Source organism: Phyllostomus discolor, chromosome X, assembly GCF_004126475.2.
Source record: "Phyllostomus discolor isolate MPI-MPIP mPhyDis1 chromosome X, mPhyDis1.pri.v3, whole genome shotgun sequence".
Taxonomy (NCBI): Eukaryota; Metazoa; Chordata; class Mammalia; order Chiroptera; family Phyllostomidae; genus Phyllostomus; species Phyllostomus discolor.
This window is the reverse complement of record NC_050198.1, coordinates 94,499,334-94,520,452: the sequence shown is the minus strand read 5'-3', so window position 1 is coordinate 94,520,452 and position 21,119 is coordinate 94,499,334. Positions and strand designations below refer to the sequence as shown.

The following is a 21,119-nucleotide window of genomic DNA, read 5'->3' as shown; positions in this document are numbered from 1 at the left end:
GACATCTGGAAAGATAGGCTCAGGGCCAGGTTAGGAGGTCATCTGGATGACTTCAGGTGACTGGGGAGGAGCTGCTATCATGTTAACTCAATGTGGGGCTAGAGAAGAACCCCTTCCTGTTTCTGGGCCTCCATTTCTACATCTCTATTTTGTGAGGGGGCTGGACTAGGAGCTGCCCACAGGCTTGTGGGTCTTCACTTCCCCATCCTCACAGGGTGGCTGAACATGGCTGGCAGAAAATATTTACTGTGGCAGTGAGACTTTAAGCAAACCACAGATATTTACAATACGATCCCATCATTGGCCGGCATAGGAAAATTTCCAGAAATATACACCCAAGGTATTAGCATTGCCTGTCTGTGGTGTATAACTTTTCTCTTTCATTTTGTTTGTATATTCTGATTTTTCACTGTGATAAACATGTCTTGCTTTTGTAATACGAAAAAAAGGAAGACACAAGGAAATTAGAGTTGACAATTGTTTTTAAAATAGGGACATTGCCTAGAGGCCGTTAGCAAGGAAAGGGATCCAGAAAGGTAGCAACCCATCACTGCTGGAGCCCACGGTAACTGTGTCAGTGTGCCTTTTAAAGTACAAAGCACCCTTTCTGCTGGGGAAGTTGACTCCCCCAGAAAGTGCACTCTGAGATGGAGATTAGTGCACAGGAAGTTTATTCGGATGCTCCGGGGATCAACCACTGTGGAAAGGGGTGACGAAGTAGAATTGTGCAGAGGGGATAAACCAAATAGCACTGCAGTCTCGACAAAGGCTTCAGTCAATTTAACCTTGGTTCAGAGAGGAGACACAAGCTAGGTAAATGATGAAGCAGATTGTCAGAGCCAGCTCTGGTGCTGAGACTGTCCCTCCCACTTGTCCAGCCACCACCCAGAGGAGATGTGACATTGGACAAGGCAACCCCCAAACCAGGCACAATGCTGCTTTGTGGCAGTTCTGCCAACACGTAGTAGAGTGAGTTGTTTGTCCTTGAGGTGGGATCTGGATGGTACATCACAGTGTCCACTATAAGGGGACTGCCCAGTGAAGGTGACCTCCATGAAGGGCAAGGTCATGGGCAGATATTAGGGAGATTTTCAAAGAGGAATACCTCATTATTTCCTGATTTTTCTCTTGGGCCAGCCTCTAGTTTAAGTGCTTCCCAGGATTCAAAACATTGCTCCAGGCTTTGCTCCCTAGTGTCCTTTAATTATTTTGCAATACAGAGAGGATGGAAGTACTGTTGGCCCCATTTTATCAATGAGGCAACATGGGTTCCTAGAGGAGATACAACTAGGTTGTGTATATGCTGCCAAAGCGAGCACAAGAGAGCAGCTATGTTGTGATGAGGCACATTCTCAGGGCCAGCTCTGTTGAGCTCCAGGTCCCACCCTCCTTCCCTGATGACACAGCTGCTCAGACTTTCAAGTGATTTGTTTTGTGATGAAATGGACAAATCTGTTCCTCTTCATTAATGCTGAACCAATCTGTTTCCCCACGCCCACCAATCAGTTTTCAGATGAGCCAGTCTCAGTCCTGCAAATCACAAAGTGAAATAGGACTTAGCTGATGCAACACATCATGGCCCTTACTCTCCTGGAAAGCTGCTCTCTTTGGAGGAGAGCAGAGATTTCTTGCACCAAAGACAAGCTTGAGCCTCCCCAATTTGGGGGGATATAGGAGGCTACAGGCATTCTGCTGAGTTCTTCTTGAGTTAATCTTATTAACCTGTGAGATCGATTGGCTGCAGGCACCAAGCAAACAATGGCACAAACAAGTGACAGCAGTGGTAGGGGCTGCCTGACAGCTAGGGACTGATTTATCCATCCATTTAATGGATGGGATTGCATTTAGCTAATTGAGTCCAATACTGGCATGAATAAGTCCTCTCTTCAGGCAACTCCCTTGTGATGTGGCACTCCTCAGTGGGTGCCCTGCCAGTGCAGAGGGCGGAGGGAAGGAGAAGTGGAAAGCAATGGCCCGTTCCTGCCCACTGTAATGACTGCTTTGGGAATCCAGGTATCTCTGACATGTGTACTATTGTTGGGATGCTGTGCCTTATGAGGTGGTGCTGTTCGAATGTGATCCTTGCACCAGTAGCCTCAGTGTCCCTTGGGAACTTGTGAGAAATTTGGAATCTTGGACTCTACTACAGACCTACTTGATGAGAAACTCTGGGATTAGGGTCCAGCCATGTGCATTTTAGTAGGCCCTCCAGGGAATTCTGATGCTCCCTACAGTTGGAGACCTACTGGAGGAGTTATGTGTACAATTTCCGGTGGTGGGCAGCCTGGGTTACTAGCTGCATGACTTTGGTCAAGCCATCTAACCTCTATGTGTCACTATTTCTTCATCTGCAAATGGGGAGAAATATGAGGAGGACTACCTGCCTCATGGGGTTGTTGTGAATATTGAATTTGTGAAATGCTTATGGGCTATATATGTAGATGTTAATAGCTGTTTACTTTGGAAATAATGGAGCCTAGGACTTCTGTCTGCTCCCTCAGCATAACAGTGGTTGTAAGTAAAACACTGGATCCTAAATCTCCTATGATTTGATAAGTAAAAAAATATGGTACAAAAGTGTGTCTTTATTGTGATTATACTTACGTAAAAATATGTATGCCTGTGGACAAGGTAAAATTATGGGTGATTTTTTTCTCTAGTTGCAAACTTTTGAGATGTGGTTAAATAGAATGTATCTTTGGAATAAAAATATTGAATAAATTCAATCAGACAAAAAATGGATTGGATCACAGATGGCCAATGGCAGAGTTGAAATAAAGACTATTCAAGAAGACATAAGGTATAGAACTGCCACGTATGGGTCCCATCTCCACTCCAGGACAGAAAGGCAGTTGTGGGCTCATCAGGTCACTTGGGAGTAAAACACAAGTGTTCTGAGGGTTAGAAAGGAAGAGATGTGAGCCCGAGTCTGGTCCATCTGGGGAGCCTCAATCACAGTATTGAAGATAGCTGGCCCGGGTGAGGACACCTGGGAGGTGGGTGTGAGGGCTGGGCAATGGAGTCATCCTCAGGAAGGGTGAAAGTTTCCAGCTGAGAATCAGCATGGTCATGGAAGCTGTAAAACCTGGCAGATTACTGTGGAGAACTGTGAATATTTGATGAGGGCTTCAACTAGACCTCCACCTGTAAAGGAGTAAATACAGCTAGCTGGCAGGATCTACAGCGCCATCTCACCACTTATGTATCTGTAGGTACCAAGGGACTTCTGATTGGGCTATAGAATCAATCATAGGGACAAGATAGCCAACTTCAAGATTAGGATCCAGGTTAGATTATTGGGGTGGGTGTGTGGTAAACTTGAAACTCCAATGACATGTGTCACCCTCAACTCCACTTTCCTCTTAAACTGTGGTACAGAGAACAAAGACACTCCAGTAAAAATTTACTAAGGTCTGAGTATGGTGCTTGTCTCTGCAGAGTATTTCTTTGCACCTCAGTAACCACTTGACTTTTACATGGTAGCATACCAGTTGATACATTGTTCACTTTGGAGTCTACTAAGATGCACTAGAATTTCTGCAGTTTATCACATAGCTACCTTGATCTCATTTTGTGGCCGTTGTTTTGATGTTGGAGTATGATGTTGTGGTATGTTTCTGAGTTATTGAGGCTCTTTTTTTTTTCTGATAACAGCTTTATGAAGACATAATGTCTGCATATACCATACAATTAACCCACTTAAAGTGTACAATTCTGTGGGGTTTTGTATATCTAAAGCATTGTGTGGCCATAGCCACAATTTTAGAACATTTTCAACACCCTAGAAAGAAACCCTATACCCCATTTCCCCTTACTCCCCCCCAGCCTCTGGCAACCACTAATCTACTCTGTATCTATGGATTTGCCTATTCTGGACATGCCCTATAAATAGAATCATTCACTATGTGCTATTTAGTGACTGGCTTCTTTCACATGTAACAAAGTTTTCAAGGTTCATTCACGTTGTAGCAGGCATCAGTACTTCACTTTATTTCATGGCCAGATAATATTCCATTGTATGGCTTTACCTCATTTGGTTTACTTATTTATCCATTCACCATTTGATGCACATTTGGGTTGCTTGTAATTTTTGGCTATTGTAAATACAACTATGATTGTAAATCAGTATTAATATAGTCTTTGTGTGGACATGTGTTTTCATTTCTCTTGGGTATATGCCTAGGAGTGGAAGTTCTGGGTCTCCTGATAACTCCACATTTAACATTTTCCAAACTAGATGAGCCATGTTACATTCCCACCAGCAATGTGAGAGGGTCCCAGTTTCTCCACATCCTCATCAACATTTATCTGACTTCTGGAGTATAGCTATCCTAGTAGGTGTGAAGTGTGGTCTCAGTGTAGTTTTTATTTGAATTTCCCTAATGACTAACGATGCTGAATATCTCTTCATGTGCTCCTTGGCCATTTGCATATCTTCTTTGACGAAATATCTATTCAGATCCTTTGCCCATTTTTGAATTGGGTTATCCGTCTTTTTTTTACAATGATATTTACTTCTTTATTTATAAAAATCATTTTGTATTTAAGTACTGATTTTACAAAATATGGTATAAAGGTGAACTAAATTTACAGCTTAATTCGTTCGTGTAAATCACCTTCAGAATACATTGCACTGAATATATATTTATAAGATTTTACGTGCATTTTGGAAGAAATCACATAGAAGCAGCTACTTTTTCAATAAACTTGGGCATTTTCACATCTCTTTTGGTCAGTTGTCCACAGTCATGTGAGGTGAGAGTTATATGGACTTTGTTGTATGGAGCTATCTGTCCTTTATTTTCAATTTGTGGGAGATGTTTATATATTCTGGATATAAGTTTCTCATCAGAGATATGATTTGCAAATATTTTCTGCCATTCTGTACACTATCTTTTCAGTTTCTTAATAGCATTACTTGTAACAAAAATTTTTTCATTTTGATGAATTCCAACTTATCTATTTTTTCTTTTGTTGCTTGTGGTAATGTGTCATATCTAAAAAGCCATTTTCTAACCCAAGGTCTCAAAGATTTACACCTATAATTCCTTCTAAGTTTTATCTGTGATGTGTAAGTCTTTGATCTGTGATCTGTTTGGGGTTTAATTTTGTATGAATGTGAGAATGAATTTCAACTTTGGTATTTTGCATGTGGTAAATTCAGTCATCCCAGCACCACTTGTTGAAATGACTGTTCTTTCCCCAGTGAATAGAATTGGCACTCTTGTCAAGAATCAATTGGCCACAGATGCATGACTTTATTTCTGGTCTCTCAGTTCTGTTTCATTGATCTATATGTCTATCCTTATGCTAACAGCACACTCTTTTGATTACTGTAGCTTTGTATAAAATTTTGAAACCAGGAAGCCCTCCAACTTTGTTCTTCATCAAGATTATTTTGGCCATTCTGAACCCCTTGAATTTCCATATGAATTTTAGGATTAGCTTGTCAATTTCTACAAAGAAGCTAGCTGGGCTTCTGATAAGGATTGTATTTTGGAGGATATTACCATCTTGACAATATTAGATATATTTATTCATGAACATGAGATGTCTCCATTTGTTGCAATCTTTCATTTCTTTCAACATGTTTTGTAACTTTCAGTGTCTTGAACTGCAAGTCTTGAACCACTTTTGTTTGATTCTGTTTAATTCTTTTGATGGTATTGTAAGTGGAATTGCTTTCTTAATTTTATTTGAGATTGTTAATTGCAAGTGTATAGCAATACAATTTTGATATTGATTTCATATCCTGCTACCTTGTCAAACTCATTTATTAATTCTAAATATATTTTAATTGATTCCTTAGAATTTCTATATACAATAAGATCATGTCATCTGCAAATATAGTTTACTCTTTCTTTTGCAATCTTTCCAATGCCTTTTCTTTATTTTTTCTTATCAAATGGCTCTGCCTAGAACATCCAGTACAATGTTGAGTAGAAAGAGCAAGAGTGGACTCTGTCTTGTTTCTGATCTTAGAGGGAAAGCTTCTAATGTTTCACCATTGTGATGTTAGTGTGTGTGTGTGTGTGTGTGTGTGTGTGTTTTCAGAGAAGCCCTTCATTGGGTTAAGGAAATTCCTTTTTATTTGTAGCTTACTGAGTGTTTTTTATCATGAAAGGTATTGGATTTTTGTCAAATTCTTTTTGCATTTCTACTAAGATGATCATGTTTTTGGTTTTTTTATTCTATTTATATGCGGTATTTCATTGACTGATTTTCAAATGTTACAATAACTTTGCATTCCTGGGATAAATCCTCATACTTGGTTATGGTGTATGGTTGGTCCTTTTTGTCTGTTGCTGGATTTAGTTTGAGAGTATTTTGCTGAAGATTTTTTTGTGTCCATATCTATAAGAGATATTATTCTGTAATTTTCCTGTGATGTTTCTGTTTAGTTTTGATATCAGGATAAAACTGACCTCATAGAATGAGTTGAAAGTGTTACTTCCTCTTCTGTGCTTTTTTGCCTCTTTATTGAACTTATTGGGGTGCCACTGGTCAACAAAATTATATAGGTTTCAGATGCACGATTCCTCAATACATCATCTGTACACTGTACTGTGTGTTCACCACCCCAAGTCTAGTCTCTGTCCATCACCATTTATCCTTCCTTTACCCTCTCTTACCTATCCCCATCCTCCCTCCCTTTTCCCTTCTATAGTTTGAAAAAGTTTGTAAAAAATTGACATTAAGCCCTGGCTGATGTAGCTCAGTGGATTGAGCATGGACCTGAAAACCCAAGGGTTGCTGGTTTGATTCCCAGTCACGGCATATGCCTGGGTTGCTGGCCAGGTCCCCAGTGGGGAGCATGTGGGAGGCAGCCACACACTGACGTTTCTCTCCCTCTCTTTCTCCCTCCCTTCCCCCCTCTCTAAAAATAAATAAATAAAATCTTTAAAAAAGGATTGACATTTTAAAAATTGATATTAATTCTTCTTTAAATGTTTGGTATAATTCACCAAAGAAGCCATCTGTGTCTTGGCTTTTTTTCATGGGTAGTTTTGATTACTAATTCAATCTATTTATTATAAGTTCATTTGGAGTTTCTAGTTTTTCGTCAGTCATGTGCAATAATGTTTGTCTTTCTAAGAATTTATACAGTTCATCTAAGTTATATAATTTATTGTTGTATAATTGTTCATAGTATTCCTTTTATAACCCTTTCATTTCTGTAAGGATGATTGTAATGTGCCCTCTTTCATTTTTGATTTTAATAATTGGGGTCTTCTCTCTTTTATTCTCAGTCAATGTAGCTAACTATAGTTCTTTCGAATTCTTATTTGGTCCTCAGTCTCCTTTGGCCTATGTTTGGGAGTCCTGACCAATCTAAAGGATACATATATTTCTCTTATAGTCAAGAAAATAAGTCTTCACATTCCAGCATGTGGAGCTCTCAGCCTGAACTCTCAAAGCATACTGTTGTGTTCTCTCAACTAACTGAAGTATATTCATTCTGAACCAGCTCTTTACTAGCCAGCGACAATAGTTCATAAGGCTATCAAAGTCCCACCCTCTTTGGAAATTAATCTGTAGCCTTTTTAGTGCATGGCTGTCAGGCAACTATTGCTCATCTCTGAGTAAATATGAGGGGGCCTAAGGAATAGCAGAAGGCAACGGACCCTGGCCAGCAGGGACCCCCAAACAAGGTATTATGAATAGACCTGGGGCCTGATTCTTTATGAGCAGGGCTCTCTTGGAGTATTGAATGGGAACAGAGGCAAGTTAGAAAAGCAGAGGCCTACTGCTGTTGCAACCATTTGTCTCCTTGGCCATGGCACCCAGGACTGTGCTATCCTTGGCTGGCAGGGACTCAGCTGACAGGTGGCAAAGCCAGGAAGTCAGGAAAAAGCATTTGGTATTTTGGAAAAGTACCAATTCTGACTGGTGTCCTGGGGTGCATGGCACAGTTGATAATCTTTCCCCTTCTCTCTGGGAGCCCTAAGCCTAGCTGGGGTGCTAGGGTAGAAGCATCCATTAGCTCAGAAAATGTCTTACAGACAATAAAATGTCTGCTTAAAGATTATTTCCAGACTAATGAGAAACCTGTAAGTGCAAGCAGACCTAAATTTTAACATAAAGCAAAACCCACCAAGATTTTACTAGTAAGGCAGTGGCAACGAATCAACTTTAAGGGAATGGTGTGTGGCGAGCTTGATATTCAAACCAAGTGTGACAGCCTTGGCCCCACCCTGGGCTGCTGACTCAGGACCAAGAGGAAGAGGATCTGCCAGACTTCACGATTTTTGTAAACAGTTCTTGAAAGAGAAACCACACACTTGTCTTTCTGCCAGCCTCCCTTCCCCCAGCTTCTCCTCACAGCTGACAGTGCAGCCATTGTCTTTTCTCTGACATCTGAGGGCAAACCTCCTTAACTTGAGCTCTATGGACCTCCAAGGGCTGTGTGCAGAGAATTTAGGGGGTCTGCGATCTTGGCTGGGAAAATTATTTGATCTTTTCCCACTGACCTCTAACAGACATTTAGTATTTCCTCAAATTAGGAATGTAGGCAGCAGGCCATTAATAGTATTAACAGTATCTGTGACTTTATTCCCAACAGAAAGCACAAATATTTTCATATCACATTATAGCTGTATCTCAAAAAAGTTACTGATGCTCACCATCACTTCAAAACTTCTAATCCATAGACTTATAATGAGATAACAATTTCTTTAAAACATTTTATAACTGTTTCAATATGATTGGTTTCTTTTGTAATTCTATATATTTTATTTTATGCATCTGAAAACATTCTGAGAAAGGGCATAGAGGTTTCACCAAACTGCTAGAAGGATCTGTGACCTAAAAGAGATTAAGACCCCTGCCCTGGATCTTGGCGCTCTGCTGCTCCACTGGCCTCATTTCTGATACACAGAACTTTTCCTATCTGATCGGCAAGCTCGAAAGCACCTGCATATTAGTGCTGTGACACTGGGCAAGTTAAACTTTCTGTGTCAGTTCTTAATGTGCAAAATAGGGAATAATAACACTACCTACTTTATAAGTTTGTTGTGGGGATTCAGTGAGCTAATAAATGCAGAGCATTTACTGCCTAACAAATGGTAAGGGCTAATAAGTATTAGCTATTTCTCTTCTTCTCTTTGGTTCATATCAACTATCTCAGTAATATATCCTATTGTTGTCTCCACTTTTAGCAAAAGAAAACTGGAACTTAGAGAGGGAAATTGACCACCCCAAGGGTACACAACAAGGTAGTGCCAGAGCCAGAGTTCAAAGCCAGGTCTGTGTGACTCTGAAGCCCAGTGGGGGTCACTCTCCACCACACACTGAGAGGGAGTTATGACCCCCACAAAGAGGCAGAAGCCATCAACAGGGTGCTCAGCTGGGAATGAACGACCAGCTCTGCAAGCTCTTGCTTTCTTTTCCTGACTTGTTCCTACTGTCCACATCTCCAACTTGATGGGGATGGGGAGCGGTGCTCCCAGATCTATTTGCGTACCATTAGCCCTCAGCCAGATCTTAGGAAGTCAGTGCTTCTCCAAAAGGCCACTGCCAATGCAGAGCCCCGCGACCTCCTCCGAATGGGATGAGTGCATGTTCTCACACTGAACAGCAGCTTTGCAGCAACAAACTCATTTGGAGTCATGAACCAGCCCCTGGTCCCAGGTGCAACTGGAGCCTCACAGAGCAATGGGGTTGGGGGAGTGAGTAGGTACTCAGATGGCAAGAGCTTGTCTGGTGAGTAAAGGCTGCGTCCTGGAGGAAGTGGTCTATGAGCTGAGGAGATTGCCAGTTGGACAGAGTCCAGGAGTGCTTGTGAATTTTTAAGACAGAGGGAATGGGGTATGCAAGGGCCCTGGTATGTAAAGAGAGGAGGAAGTAATTCAGAATGTCTGAGGTTTGGACTGAATGGAAGAGGGAAGAAAGATGGTGAGGGGAGAGGAGAGGGCACACAGAGTGTATGAGCAGACAGTGAAGACCGCCAGTGTCAGGTCCACAAGTCTTCCTGCACAGGATGGAGAGCCCCAGAAGGGTCTTTGCATAAGAGCAAAAGGATCAGCCAGATGTGTGTGCTCAAAGGACCATGCCCCCCACAAGCATGCAGAAGGTGGATTGATTAGAAGGGGTAGAGACTAAAGGCTGTTTAGACTACAGGTAGGCTACTTCAGTAGTTTAGGTGAGAGGTGAGGAGGGGCTGGCCTTGGGGAGAGAAGTTTGGAACCTCTGGAAACTCTGGTTTATGTCTCCTATGTGGTGAGGAACTGTTAGAACTGTAGTTGCTGGGGGCACTTGCCCTCATCGGGTTTGGTTGTGTATGGGTCCTGTGAGGCAAAGCTCCCTCAGATCAGAGGACAATCACCATGAATCCAGAGGCTAACGCTTTCCACTTTAGCCTCTTCCTCATATTAACAGCCCACAGCAAGAGCAGAATCAAAAGCCAGGGTCCTCTTTTCTGTCATCCTCACCCACCCCCAGGAGAGTCACAGAGATGAGGGGCCCCAGATCTACCCCTTTGTGTGGCAGGCAGGAATGGGAGAGGGGACTTGAGGAGCAGGTCAGAGCCTGCCTTCTGTCAAAGGAAATATCCACGCCCTTAAGGCTTTCAGAAACTGTTTTTTTTTTCCAAGTAGGTCCCGTTGTTACCAGGGCAACTAAGAACTCTGGGCTTTGTGTTTCTGAGTCTGTTGAATTCCTGCGGAGAAGTGGCCTGCAGAGCTTTCCTAGTCTGGGAAAGATACAGGAAGTGCTAGTGGGAGGTGGAGACCCCTGCAATTTTGGGGTAATCTCTTGCCTTGGTTATGCCTGTCTTTTTTGCTGGGTGGGGCAAGGGCCCCACATAAGTTAGTTCTGATGGTCAGGAGCAAGGTTTAGGCACCTATGAACTTGGTTTCTCAGGGTCAGACTTCTGTACCCATCTTATGTCACCTCACTCTCAGGGGGTGCAGTCTGAGTAGGAGTCTGCTCCAGCAGGGGCAAGCTCACACCAGACCATGGGACATGGTGGAATCCTTGCACAAAAAGTTTTTAAAGATTTTATTTATTTTACTTTTAGAGAGAGAGGAAGGGAGGGAGAAAGAGAGGGAGAGAAACATCCACGTGTGGTTGCCTCTCACATGTCCCCCACTGGGGACCTGGACTGCAACCCAGGCATCTGCCCTGACTGGGAATCGAACCAGCGATCCTTTGGTTCACAGGCCGGCACTCAATCCACTGAGCCACACCAGCCAGGGCTGTGCAAATAGTTTTTGATCACTTACTATGTGCTTAGTGCAGGATCTCCAGGCCAGTTACCTGCTCTGGCGAGCTCTGTGGAAAGGCTCAGAACCAAACTGGCCATCACTGGGTTAATTAGTCCCTGAGACTCTTTTCTGCACTTGGCTGGGCAGGGCATTAAACTGGCCTAGGGTGCTTTTTAGAACTAGAAATTTCTGGAGATTCTCACTCTGGTAGTGTGGGTCTGAGTGGAGGGTGCCGGTTCAAGAGTTCTGAATGTCAAACTGCTGGAGTTCACAGTAGAATTCTGCAAATGAAGCAAGTGACCTTGAGCTGCCAGTTTCCTCGCAGAACACAGAATGAATGAGGGGAACAGTGGGTTCAGCAAGATTTTCCCTGCCTTCCTCCATCACTTGGGAACAGGATTTTTATGACCCTCACCATCCTTGTCACTCTCCCACTGCCCCCACTCTTTCCACCCTCTCCCTTTCTTTTAATATTTCCTTAGTCCTGGCATGCAAAAGAGTTTCTGTGAGGTGCAATCTGATCACCTTCCATTGTTTGGCCAGGACCCCGGGAGGGGCATGCCCATCACTTAGACTCTCCTCACTCTGAAGCAGCAGCCCAGGAAGGCATTAGCATTTCTGGCATCCAGTCTGCTGACTCATACTGAGACTCATCAACTCAAGTTCTTAGAGTTTTTTTCACAAGTTTCTTCTAAGCCACATCTCCCTCACTTAGGCTCCTGCCAGTTGGTTTTCTGAACCTGACTGCAAGATCTCACACGTGCACCTAGTAAAGGTCATTTCCGCACATCCTTCCAGGTGAGGGAGATCTGGGGACTTCCGATTCCATTTTGGAGAAGAGCTTCTAGTCCTCCAGGCTTCATGCCACCTGCAGATGCCCCTAGCATGCAGCATCTAGGTCTCCATCCAGCAGCCCACTTATTTATTCACTTCTTCGTTTATGTACCAAACTAGGCTTGAGATCCGACTGTGTACCCAGCAGTGTGCTAGGCCCAAGGGACCCTATGGTGACTATGGCCTGAGTAGGAATGCAGACTCACGCAAGTCCCAAATGGAGTCAGTGGCAGGGCCGGACTGGAATCCAGGACCCTGTTCCCTATACTCATGGGGCTTCCGGCTGCAGGGTTGGGCAAGGCTCACCCTACTGGTCTTAGTTTCCCTCACCTGCTCTGATGGGCCAAGACAAAACCTGGATTTACCTACCCCTACCAGCAATGGGCAGGAGAAACTCCAAGGATGCTGGAGGCCTTATCTGACCCCCTGAAACAGAATGGGGAGTCCCAGTGCTCATGGATGCAGTTCATGGCCCCCACAGTTCTATCCCTCCCGAGAAGGGAAAGTCCACCACACTCTCCTGCAAACTCATTGCCACAAACTCTGCACTACCACTGCCTGCCTTTCTCTGGAGCCTCCAGGGATAGGGCATCTGATGCACACCTGTTTTCTTAGGCAAAGACCCAGACTCCAGTCAGGTTGAGGCTTGAGCTCAGCAGGGGCTTTGCTGGGCAACATCATGGTAGATTACAGTTGAGGGACTTTGAGTTTGGGAGTCACACAGACCTGGGTCCCCTAGGGAGCCTAATATCTCTGAGATGCAGACCCCTTAGGTCTAAAAGGAGACATTACCTGCCTGAGTTGCTGTGAGAATGAAATGACATTGGTAAAAGTGCCTGGCACATGGTCAGAAATGCACTGGTTGCTTCCCTCCTTCCCCTCCTTATTTCCTTCCTTCCTCCCTCCTTCTCTTCCCTCCCTCTTCCTTCCTTCCTTCCTTCCTTCCTTCCTTCCTTCCTTCCTTCCTTCCTTCCCCTTAAAGGGTCAAAGCCAATGTGCCTCTGAAACCCGTCTTTGTCTGTCACCGCAGTTCTATAAGCTTAGAGGATAGTGAGCATGACAGGGCAGACCTGGAAGATAGTAGGGCCTATGAGTGGAGGCAGAGAGGAGCCAACTCCTAGACAGCTGCGGGGCTGAGAAAGAGCCACTTAGCAGCTGTGAACCTTGGGCCGGTGACTTCTCTTTAAGCCTGTTTCCTACCTCATAGGTAAGATGAAGGTAAATGAACTGAGATAATGGATGTCCAGTGCATGGCTCAGCACTTGTACCAGTAGGGGGCTCAATAAACGTTCCCACCCACTGTACCAGGAAAAAAAAAATGTCCAATTCATGGCTGGGAAACTTCAGCAAACCCCAGAATGGGATTCAGTGTCTGCTGCCCCACGTGCTATGAGGGCAGTGAAATCTTGTTGAGTCTCTGCAGCAACTGCTGTGAGGCTGGTAAAAAAATCTCCACCAGCTAGCTTACTGGTGTCACATAGCACCACCTAGCGTCAAAAAGTGGAAGGGCCCTCCTGCCTCACCCAGCCTGGCTTCCCTCCCTCCCTTCAAAGTAAGTGTGTGTTTTGGGGGCTGGGAGGGGCGCCTCACTGTCATAAGATGGTATGGCTGGGACATTTATGCCTTTATATCCCAGCAAGCAGAGAACTAATGCTATTTTTAAGATGCCTAGTCCCTCCGCTTCCTTCTGACACAAATGAATAGGACTCTAGGTAGGTCCTTTGGGCCTCAGTGGGCCTTAGTTTCCTCATCTGAGGATTGCACACCTTCAGGCTAGCATTGCTTCAGGTAAAGTGCCTGATGCCTACTGGTTATATCCATCTATGCTTGCTCAGTAACCCAGACAGACACGGTCTTTACACACCCTTTATATTTTTATTGAGGAGAAAGCTTTAGCATACAGAATTTATCTTCACATCACAGTAACGCAACAATAACACAATAACAGTAACACATTTATTTCCAGCGGGTTTCCTCCCGAGTCTTTGGGAATCCTTGGGCTGCCTTCATACCCCTGCATGCATCCCCCCACCCGCCATCCCTCTTTCAGCCCAAGAAAGTGCCCAAAACCCATAGTTCCTCTTACAGCTCTTGTAGCTGTTACATCACAACAAATATTGAAGATCTGGGAAAGCAGGGAAAAAGGGTCAAAGGGAAGCCCAGGCCCCCCTGCCACCAGAGGGCCAGGAGCCAGCTCACTGCTCACCCACCCTTTCCCCGGCTGAGGCTACAAGATCTCAGGGTGGAAGCACCACGGAAACAGGCAGGGCCTGTGCTAAGGGGTCCCTGGAAATGGGGGTGCAAGGCACCTGTCCTTTGCACTTCTCCAGCAGGAACATGGCAGCAGGGCCAGTATGTTGACCATCAGCAAACAGGGTTCACAGCCTCGAAGAACAGCACCTCCCCTTCTGGCACTCTCTCCTGGAAAAATAGCTGAAAAACAGACAAAATTTTCTTTACAATGTTGTTCACTCCTGCACTGGTGGGGATGAGGGCGGGGAAACCAGGCAACTGAAATCTCCAAAGAATTAAGAGAATACTTCAATTATTCAGTACGCCTGATTGCATGGATGGCAGCCATTTTAAATCCTGCTGATCAAGAGCTTGCAAGATGATCTCAGCTTTGACAAGATGCACTAGAAAGAAAGGCAGCTAAGTGTTAATAATACTTGCCTCTGTGTGCTGGGTTTCTGAATGTTTGGGTGTTTTTTGTGCTTATAGTTCTCTCTGTTATCCAAGTTTTCTGTAATGATTAGGCATCACTTTTCTCTTTGGAGGAGGGGGATGCCTTTTGAAAAGGTAGCAACAGGTTATAGGAACCCACCTCCACTGATCCCCAGCTGAGAAATGTATGATAAACAAAAGGGCTTCTTACCTCCCGCTGATGAATAGATCTCACCAGCAACCAGCCAGCAGACGAACTGGGTTTCTTTGTCACTCCTCTTCCTCCAGCTCCTTCCTCTTGCTTCCAGGAGGCTCAAAACCCTAAGGCTGGGCTGAGGTTATCTATCGGACTCCGGTGAAGAACACAGGCTTAATTTACTATGTCTCCTTCCCTCTGGCCACAGACACCTTGGCTGCACTTGCCCAGCTGCCAGGCACTGTGCAGGCGGCTCAGTGTCAAGGGCAGTTCAGGCCAGCAGTGGGTTTGGCTGGCATTTTGTGGCCAGTGACATAGTATGTCCTTTTTACTGCACAAGCAGTGCTTTCTGGACCCATGGCAAGCAGCAGGACTCGTTATAAGGGTCCTGAGGTTTGTACCCAGAGGTCCCAGGAGTCAGTTACTAGGAGGCTGTCACCCTGTCAAGCCTTACCGTTTCATTGAAGCCCAGCATCAGGCCATGGCTTCCCACCCGTGGGAGAGACGTGAGGATGCTTCGGCTGCGAGGCTGCAGTCTCTGCAGAGAGAAACTTCCTCTCCCTTCTGACAACTAAGGAACTCTTTAAATTGAAGTTAAAGAGCAGGGCTTGGGCCCTTTCTCTCTTTGTTGGTCCAGGGAAGAAAGGTCAGTTAGGCCTCTGTGAACCCCCAAGCATGGCAAGTCTCCTGCAAAGACCTTTGGCTGGGTGCTGCTGTCCAAGACCCAGCCCAGGGAGACCACTGTCCCTAAGGAAACAGTCACTGCTCACAATGTCAAACTGAGTTGCTGCTGCTTCTTTTTGGTCCTCTTCCTCTTCCTCCTCCCCCATCTTCCAGGCAACATCAAGGGAAACGGTAACACTAGGTTCTGTCCAGCGGGGATGCCCAGGAGGGCAGTGCGGTAAGAAAGGGCCCCAGATTTGGCAAGCTGATTCAAGGGCCCTGTTGTAGTAGTCTGTGTGAGGGTGGAACTAGCTCGCTCAGTCAATCAAGGACAAACCTCAGTCAAGCTGTCCCTTTGACATGTGGCTTTGCCCACCCTTACTGGGCTAGATGTAGGGTCATCTTTAGGGCCCTTCTGCTGGAAGCTGAAGCAAGTGTAGGCTTCTAGGCACATTTCTTGATAGCATCCTGCTCTCCGTCCATTATGTCTAATAATCAGTAGCCCCAGTGGCATTAGGAGTTCAGTGTAGCCTGTCCTTTTGCTCATTGGGGCAGAGCAGTGAGGCATTGGGTGAAGTCCTGGTGAGCCAGTCAGAGTGGATAAAAGCATAGGACACAGGGTTAGGAACAACTAGAAGGGAAATACGAGGGGGTGACCAGTTCATTTATAGGAATAAGCCCAGAAACCTGCTTGCTAGCTTGTGGCAGGACTGAGCAGAGTGCCCAGTCAAGAGGACAGCTATCGCTGACCCCTTCTTTCCCAGGTGGCTTTGGTTGGGCACGTGTCACTCCCTGGTCAGGGCTGCAAGATGGTCTGGAGTTCTACAGGTCTTCTTTAGGTTCTTCAGGTCTGGAACTCCCTTAAGTACTGGTCAGCAAATGGGGCAGGTGTGGCAGCAATAGCAGGGGCAGGGAACGCAGTAGAAGGGTGTGTTCCGGGTGGCCATCTCACCCCGGCACTCACACGCGAATTCGGCCACGTGAAGCCCGGTGCCCCGCCTGTCTTGGAGTGAGGCGGAATAGCACTGGGGGCCGTCTTCGAGTATGGCGCTGCCCCAAACGACCTGCTCGGCGAATCAGGGGTGGTGAACTGTAGAAAGGCGAATTGGTACCTGGAAGGCCCTCCAGCAGCGGGACTCGATTCTGGTTCCTCCGTCTGCTGGGCTGTATTATGGGAGGCGATGTATCTAGGAAATTTTCATGATAGTAGCCAGTAGTCTGGGATGAAGCGTTGGCATAAGTCGGCTCTACCTCCATCAGCTCATCTAGGTCGTCATCCTGGGCTTCATCCTCGGTCTCTTCCTCCTGTTCTGGCTCCTGCTCTGGCTCCTGCCCTGGTTCCTGGCCCTTATCCTCATCCCTATTCTCATCCTCATTCTTCTTCCTCATCTCCTCCTCTTCCTCGTCCACAACATCCACCACCACGATCTCGTCCTCGTCGTCGTCATCCTCCTCCTCCCGTTTCTGTTTCATCTCTTCCTCCTTCTTCCTCATCTCTTCCTCCTTCTTCCTCTTCTCCTCCTCCTGCTCCCTCATCTCTTGCTGAATAGCTCTCGCACGCCTCCGCTGGTCCTTTTCGTGAAGCCTGCGCCTGCGCACCTCTGCATCTTCATCCTCACTGTAGCGCTCTTCTTCTCCACTGCCCTCGACATTAGGGTCTGCAGCAAAAGGGAAGAAGATATTGCGAACCCCAGGGAGCGGGATTGGCTTGGGGACACGCACTTTCCTTTCTATCTCCACACATTCGAGAATCAGCTCATCCAGGTCGGCCATTTCAGTTGACCATAAGAGCTCCTTGCGGAAGAATTCTGACAGGCCTTTGAGGAACTGGTTTTGAAGGCGACAGTCATCCCAAGACAAGAATTGGGCCAGGAACTGAAAAGCATCTGCATAGCTGCCGAGGGTACAGTCTCCCTGCTTGAGCTTGCGGATGGCCTTTTTTGCCACACTTGGGGGGATGGGGCCACAGAATTTCTTACGGATTTCATCCAGGAAGCGCGGGAAGTTGGCATGCAGGGGGCTTCCTTCCTGGGTGACTGAGACGGCCCAGTCCTTGGCGTCACCAGTGAAAAAGGAGATCAGAAAAGCCACCCGCTCGGCACCCCCGGGGAAATGATCCTCATGGTCGGCTATGAAGGTCTCTAACCGCATCAGGAATTCAGGCAGGTAGACCGGGTCGCCTGAAAAGGGTTCTAGCTCAGGCCGCTCCAGAGGTGGCACAGGAGGCTGCGCGGGCAGCTCCTTGGAGGCGGGCTGGGGCAGTGCCGGCGGGGGCGGGCTGGGCTGCGGGGCAGGGTCGACCTGGCTATCAGAGGTGCCGCAGTCCTGGGTCCCACTGATCAACAGCTCCTCCGGGGCGCACTCAGGCTCCGTGCGTGGGGGAGGCCAGCGCGTGAAGGGCATTTCACCCTCGGGCAAGGAGTCTATGTCGTTGAGCGGGAACTCAAAGTTCTCCTCCGCAAGGACGGGCACTGGCCAGCGGATGTAGCTAGAGACATTGCCCCGCAAGGAATTCACCTCCGCCAGGGCTCTTCCTAGCTGAAGGCCCAAATTGGCATTCTCCCCGCGAAGGGCATTTAATTCCTCGCGCAGGGCCACGTTCGCCATGCGAAGGCTATTGAGATTTCCTGATGCCTCGGACATCTGGACTCGCCTGGGGCCCTGGGTTCGCAGGCAGGGTAGGGGATCCGGGTGGGGGTGCCGAGCTAGGGGCCAAGAAAGGAGGCCGAAATGCGGTGGGGCCCCAGAGGGGAGCGAAGTGCCTCGGCGAGCGCAGGGTAGGCCGAGCCACACCCACCGGGGCGAGGAGGGAGGGCGGGAGCTCCGGGCACAAGGCCCGGAGGCTGAGCCCCGAGGCTGGGCCCGGGGCGCGTTACCTCGTCCGGGGATCGGAGAGGGCGGACGGCGGCGGGAGCCGAGAGGCGCTGAGCGGAAGTCGCGGGTGGCAAGACAGCAGCCCCCAGGCAGGCCGGGATGGAGCAGACTGCTGCAGGATCTCTCGAGGAAAAATGTTGCGGCTGCGGGATCCCCGCCTTTTAAGCACAGCCTCGCCCCGCCTCCCCACCCCAGCAGGGGCGGGACTTCGGGAACCGCCGGCGCCCAGTGGCCGCCGCGCCCACCCTTCGGCTGAGCCTCTCACTGACTCTCTCCTTCCCTAGCTGCAGCTAACTCGGGTCGGGAAAATGCGACAGCGACTGCCCACTCGAGGTCGTCATGGCGACAGCCAGTGAACGTGTTCCTCTCCTCAGGCAGGCCCCCGAGTGTAGAGGAGCTGCTTCGCGAGGCGCAGCTTAATCTCCAGAGCCTGTTGCAAGGTACCGAGAGGGAGCGGGGCTGCGGCCTGACCCCACAGGCCAGATGTGCAGCGGCTGGAGGGAGGCACAGAAGAGAGAACAGGGACCAGCGAGAGAAAAAGAGAGAACACTGTAAAACCCGTTGAAAAACAAAGCACACATTTTCCATCTTTTGCCTTCTCGACTCACAATTCCAAAAGGTCTTATTTTTATGGTGTTTACCACCCCCCTCCCCCCCTTTTTTTTAGTTCCATACTCCATGGTGGGGGGGGGAAGACAGAAACTGAAACAGGGCAATGGGTCAAATCCTTTCCAAAGACAGCTGGATGAGAGAGACTCCTACAGTGTGGCCCACAAGCCTTCCAGACTTTCTCTTGCCACATCACCCATGCATGCCTTTGGAATGCTGTCACTCAGCCAAAAAAGGCACCTGCAGATTTTCTCCTCTGGGCTTCACTCACTCTACTCTTGCATTAACATTGTCCACGTGTCTCCTGGGTAGCTACTGCACTCAGTTCATCCCCGATTTCCAACCCTGTGTTGTTGAGGTCACAGTGCAGCAAAGCTGGGTCCTCCCCACCCAGAGAAACAGCCCAGTCACAGTGCCTGAGCAGTCACACTGCACCCACAGGCAGAGGAGGAAAACCCAGACTTGGAAAGCACACAGAACTAGAATCTAATTCGACTCATACACCTACCTAGCTGTGTGACATTATGCAGATACAACACCCTCTCTGAGCTTCAAGTTAATTAGTCATCTTTAAAATGGGAATTCCCCACATGGCACAGTTCTGTTAGAATTAAAAATAGAGTGGAAGTAAATTGCTTAGTAAGAGTATCTTGCTGCTGGAGACACCCTGATGAGATGTAACATCAACTCCCAGTACATGTCTTTTGGAACATGGGCTGAGCTAAAGCACAATACTAAAGCTAATACAAAAGAAAAAAAAAGAGAAAAAAAACAAGATGATCCCTGATAAGACTTTCCAATAGGAAAACCATACACATTGACCAGAGGGATTTATCCACCATACATGGTATTAAAGCTCAGACCTATGAGACAGACTACTGGCGTGCTGTCAATACCTGGGTGGAGGTTACAAGAGGGAATGCATATGTCAGAATTCACTGAACTATACAGTTAAGATTCATGCACTTTACCATAGGTAAGTTATATCTCAATAAAATCTTATACATAAAACCTCAATGCTAAGTCACAAGCTCTATACCCCCTCCAAGCCTCCTCGTTCCATTCTGACCTCTTTTCCAAGCCTAGAAGCCCTTCCTTTACCCCATTCTGATCCTTACACTTTCTTTTAAGTTCAATTCTTGCCTCATCCAAGAAAACCTTTAACACAAGTTCTGTATTTTGCACCATTCCCTGCATAAGCACTCATATAAGGCACTATGTACCATCCAGTTCAAGAGGACTTGCATAGTTCTGAACTGCTCTTTCTTTCATCTATTCATTCATTTACTCATTTGTCTATTAGCCTTGGATATATACTTTGTCCACCTAACCAGCCTGAGCTTGTCAATGTAAAGAACCATGCCTCTTAGGTTTCCAGAAGCACCTGGCACGGGGCTGGATCCCCAAGAGGTGCTCAGCAGACACATCTTAAGTGAACATTAAATTAAATGTGAAAAGACATCAGCTCTCATTTATTCATGCCAATGAGGATTAACACTGATAGAGAATAGAAAATGGCAGATAGCCACTCAGCTGGACTACAGCCATAACCCCCATCTCCTTGCCAAGGCAGTGGTGACCTTAGAGCAGCAAGATTCCAAGGGACACCATGAGCTTTGTGTTCAGATAAGAGAGGAACTACTGTGCAGTAAGAGAATCAGTGTGTTCTGTGTTGTCAGCACAGGCAGGATTAGGACTAATGGGAGGAAACTTAGAGGGAGGTAGATTTCGCCTCAAGATAAGGAAGAACTTTCCTGACACCTGACAGCCTCAACTATCCTTGGATGGAATCAGTGGCCTTGGGAGGAAAGCTGCCTCCCCTTCTCTGCCGGTGTGTTCGGAGTCTGAAGAGGCACACTGAAGGGCTGCTGAGGAGAAAGTCTGTGCCCAGAATGAAGTGTTGGACCAGACAACCTTTGAGGCTACTTCTGACTCCCCTGCCTGTTGATTCTTGACTCCCACTTCCTTCATTTCATCGGATTCCCTCAGTTCCTTTGAACTCATCACTTAAATGAAACCAGTTCAAATCTCATGCATCTTTCTTACTCCTTGACAATGCCCCTGAACTTCTTCCT

At 46.8% G+C, this 21,119-nt stretch overlaps 2 protein-coding genes across 4 annotated transcripts in view; one reads left to right on the top strand and one right to left on the bottom strand.

Annotated features, from left to right (window-relative positions):
• The window catches only part of NHSL2 (NHS like 2), a 234,318-nt gene that overhangs the window by 194,503 nt on the left and 18,696 nt on the right, over positions 1 to 21,119 (top strand). Inside the window, exon 3 of the mRNA XM_036016384.1 lies at positions 18,720 to 18,875. Coding sequence (XP_035872277.1) covers positions 18,720 to 18,875 — 156 coding nt within the window. The remainder of the gene's footprint in view (positions 1 to 18,719; positions 18,876 to 21,119) is intronic.
• On the bottom strand, positions 13,894 to 18,713 carry RTL5 (retrotransposon Gag like 5). 3 transcript variants are annotated; one of them, XM_028522742.2, is made up of 2 exons: positions 14,914 to 18,713; positions 13,894 to 14,471 (listed from the first exon to the last, which is right to left on the bottom strand). In XM_028522742.2, the coding sequence occupies exon 1, from the start codon at positions 18,202 to 18,204 to the stop codon at positions 16,522 to 16,524; it is 1,683 nt and encodes a 560-aa protein (XP_028378543.1). In that variant the 5' UTR covers positions 18,205 to 18,713; the 3' UTR covers positions 13,894 to 14,471; positions 14,914 to 16,521. The 3 variants fall into 3 exon arrangements, with proteins under 3 accessions (XP_028378543.1, XP_035872279.1, XP_035872278.1); XM_036016386.1 differs by having other exon boundaries at positions 15,353 to 18,431; XM_036016385.1 differs by lacking the exon at positions 13,894 to 14,471 and adding an exon at positions 14,744 to 14,826 and having other exon boundaries at positions 14,914 to 18,431.

Bases quoted from the DNA above. Each gene is read 5' to 3' on its own strand.
- RTL5 (XM_028522742.2), bottom strand. From the start codon at position 18,204: ATGTCCGAGGCATCAGGAAATCTCAATAGCCTTCGCATGGCGAACGTG.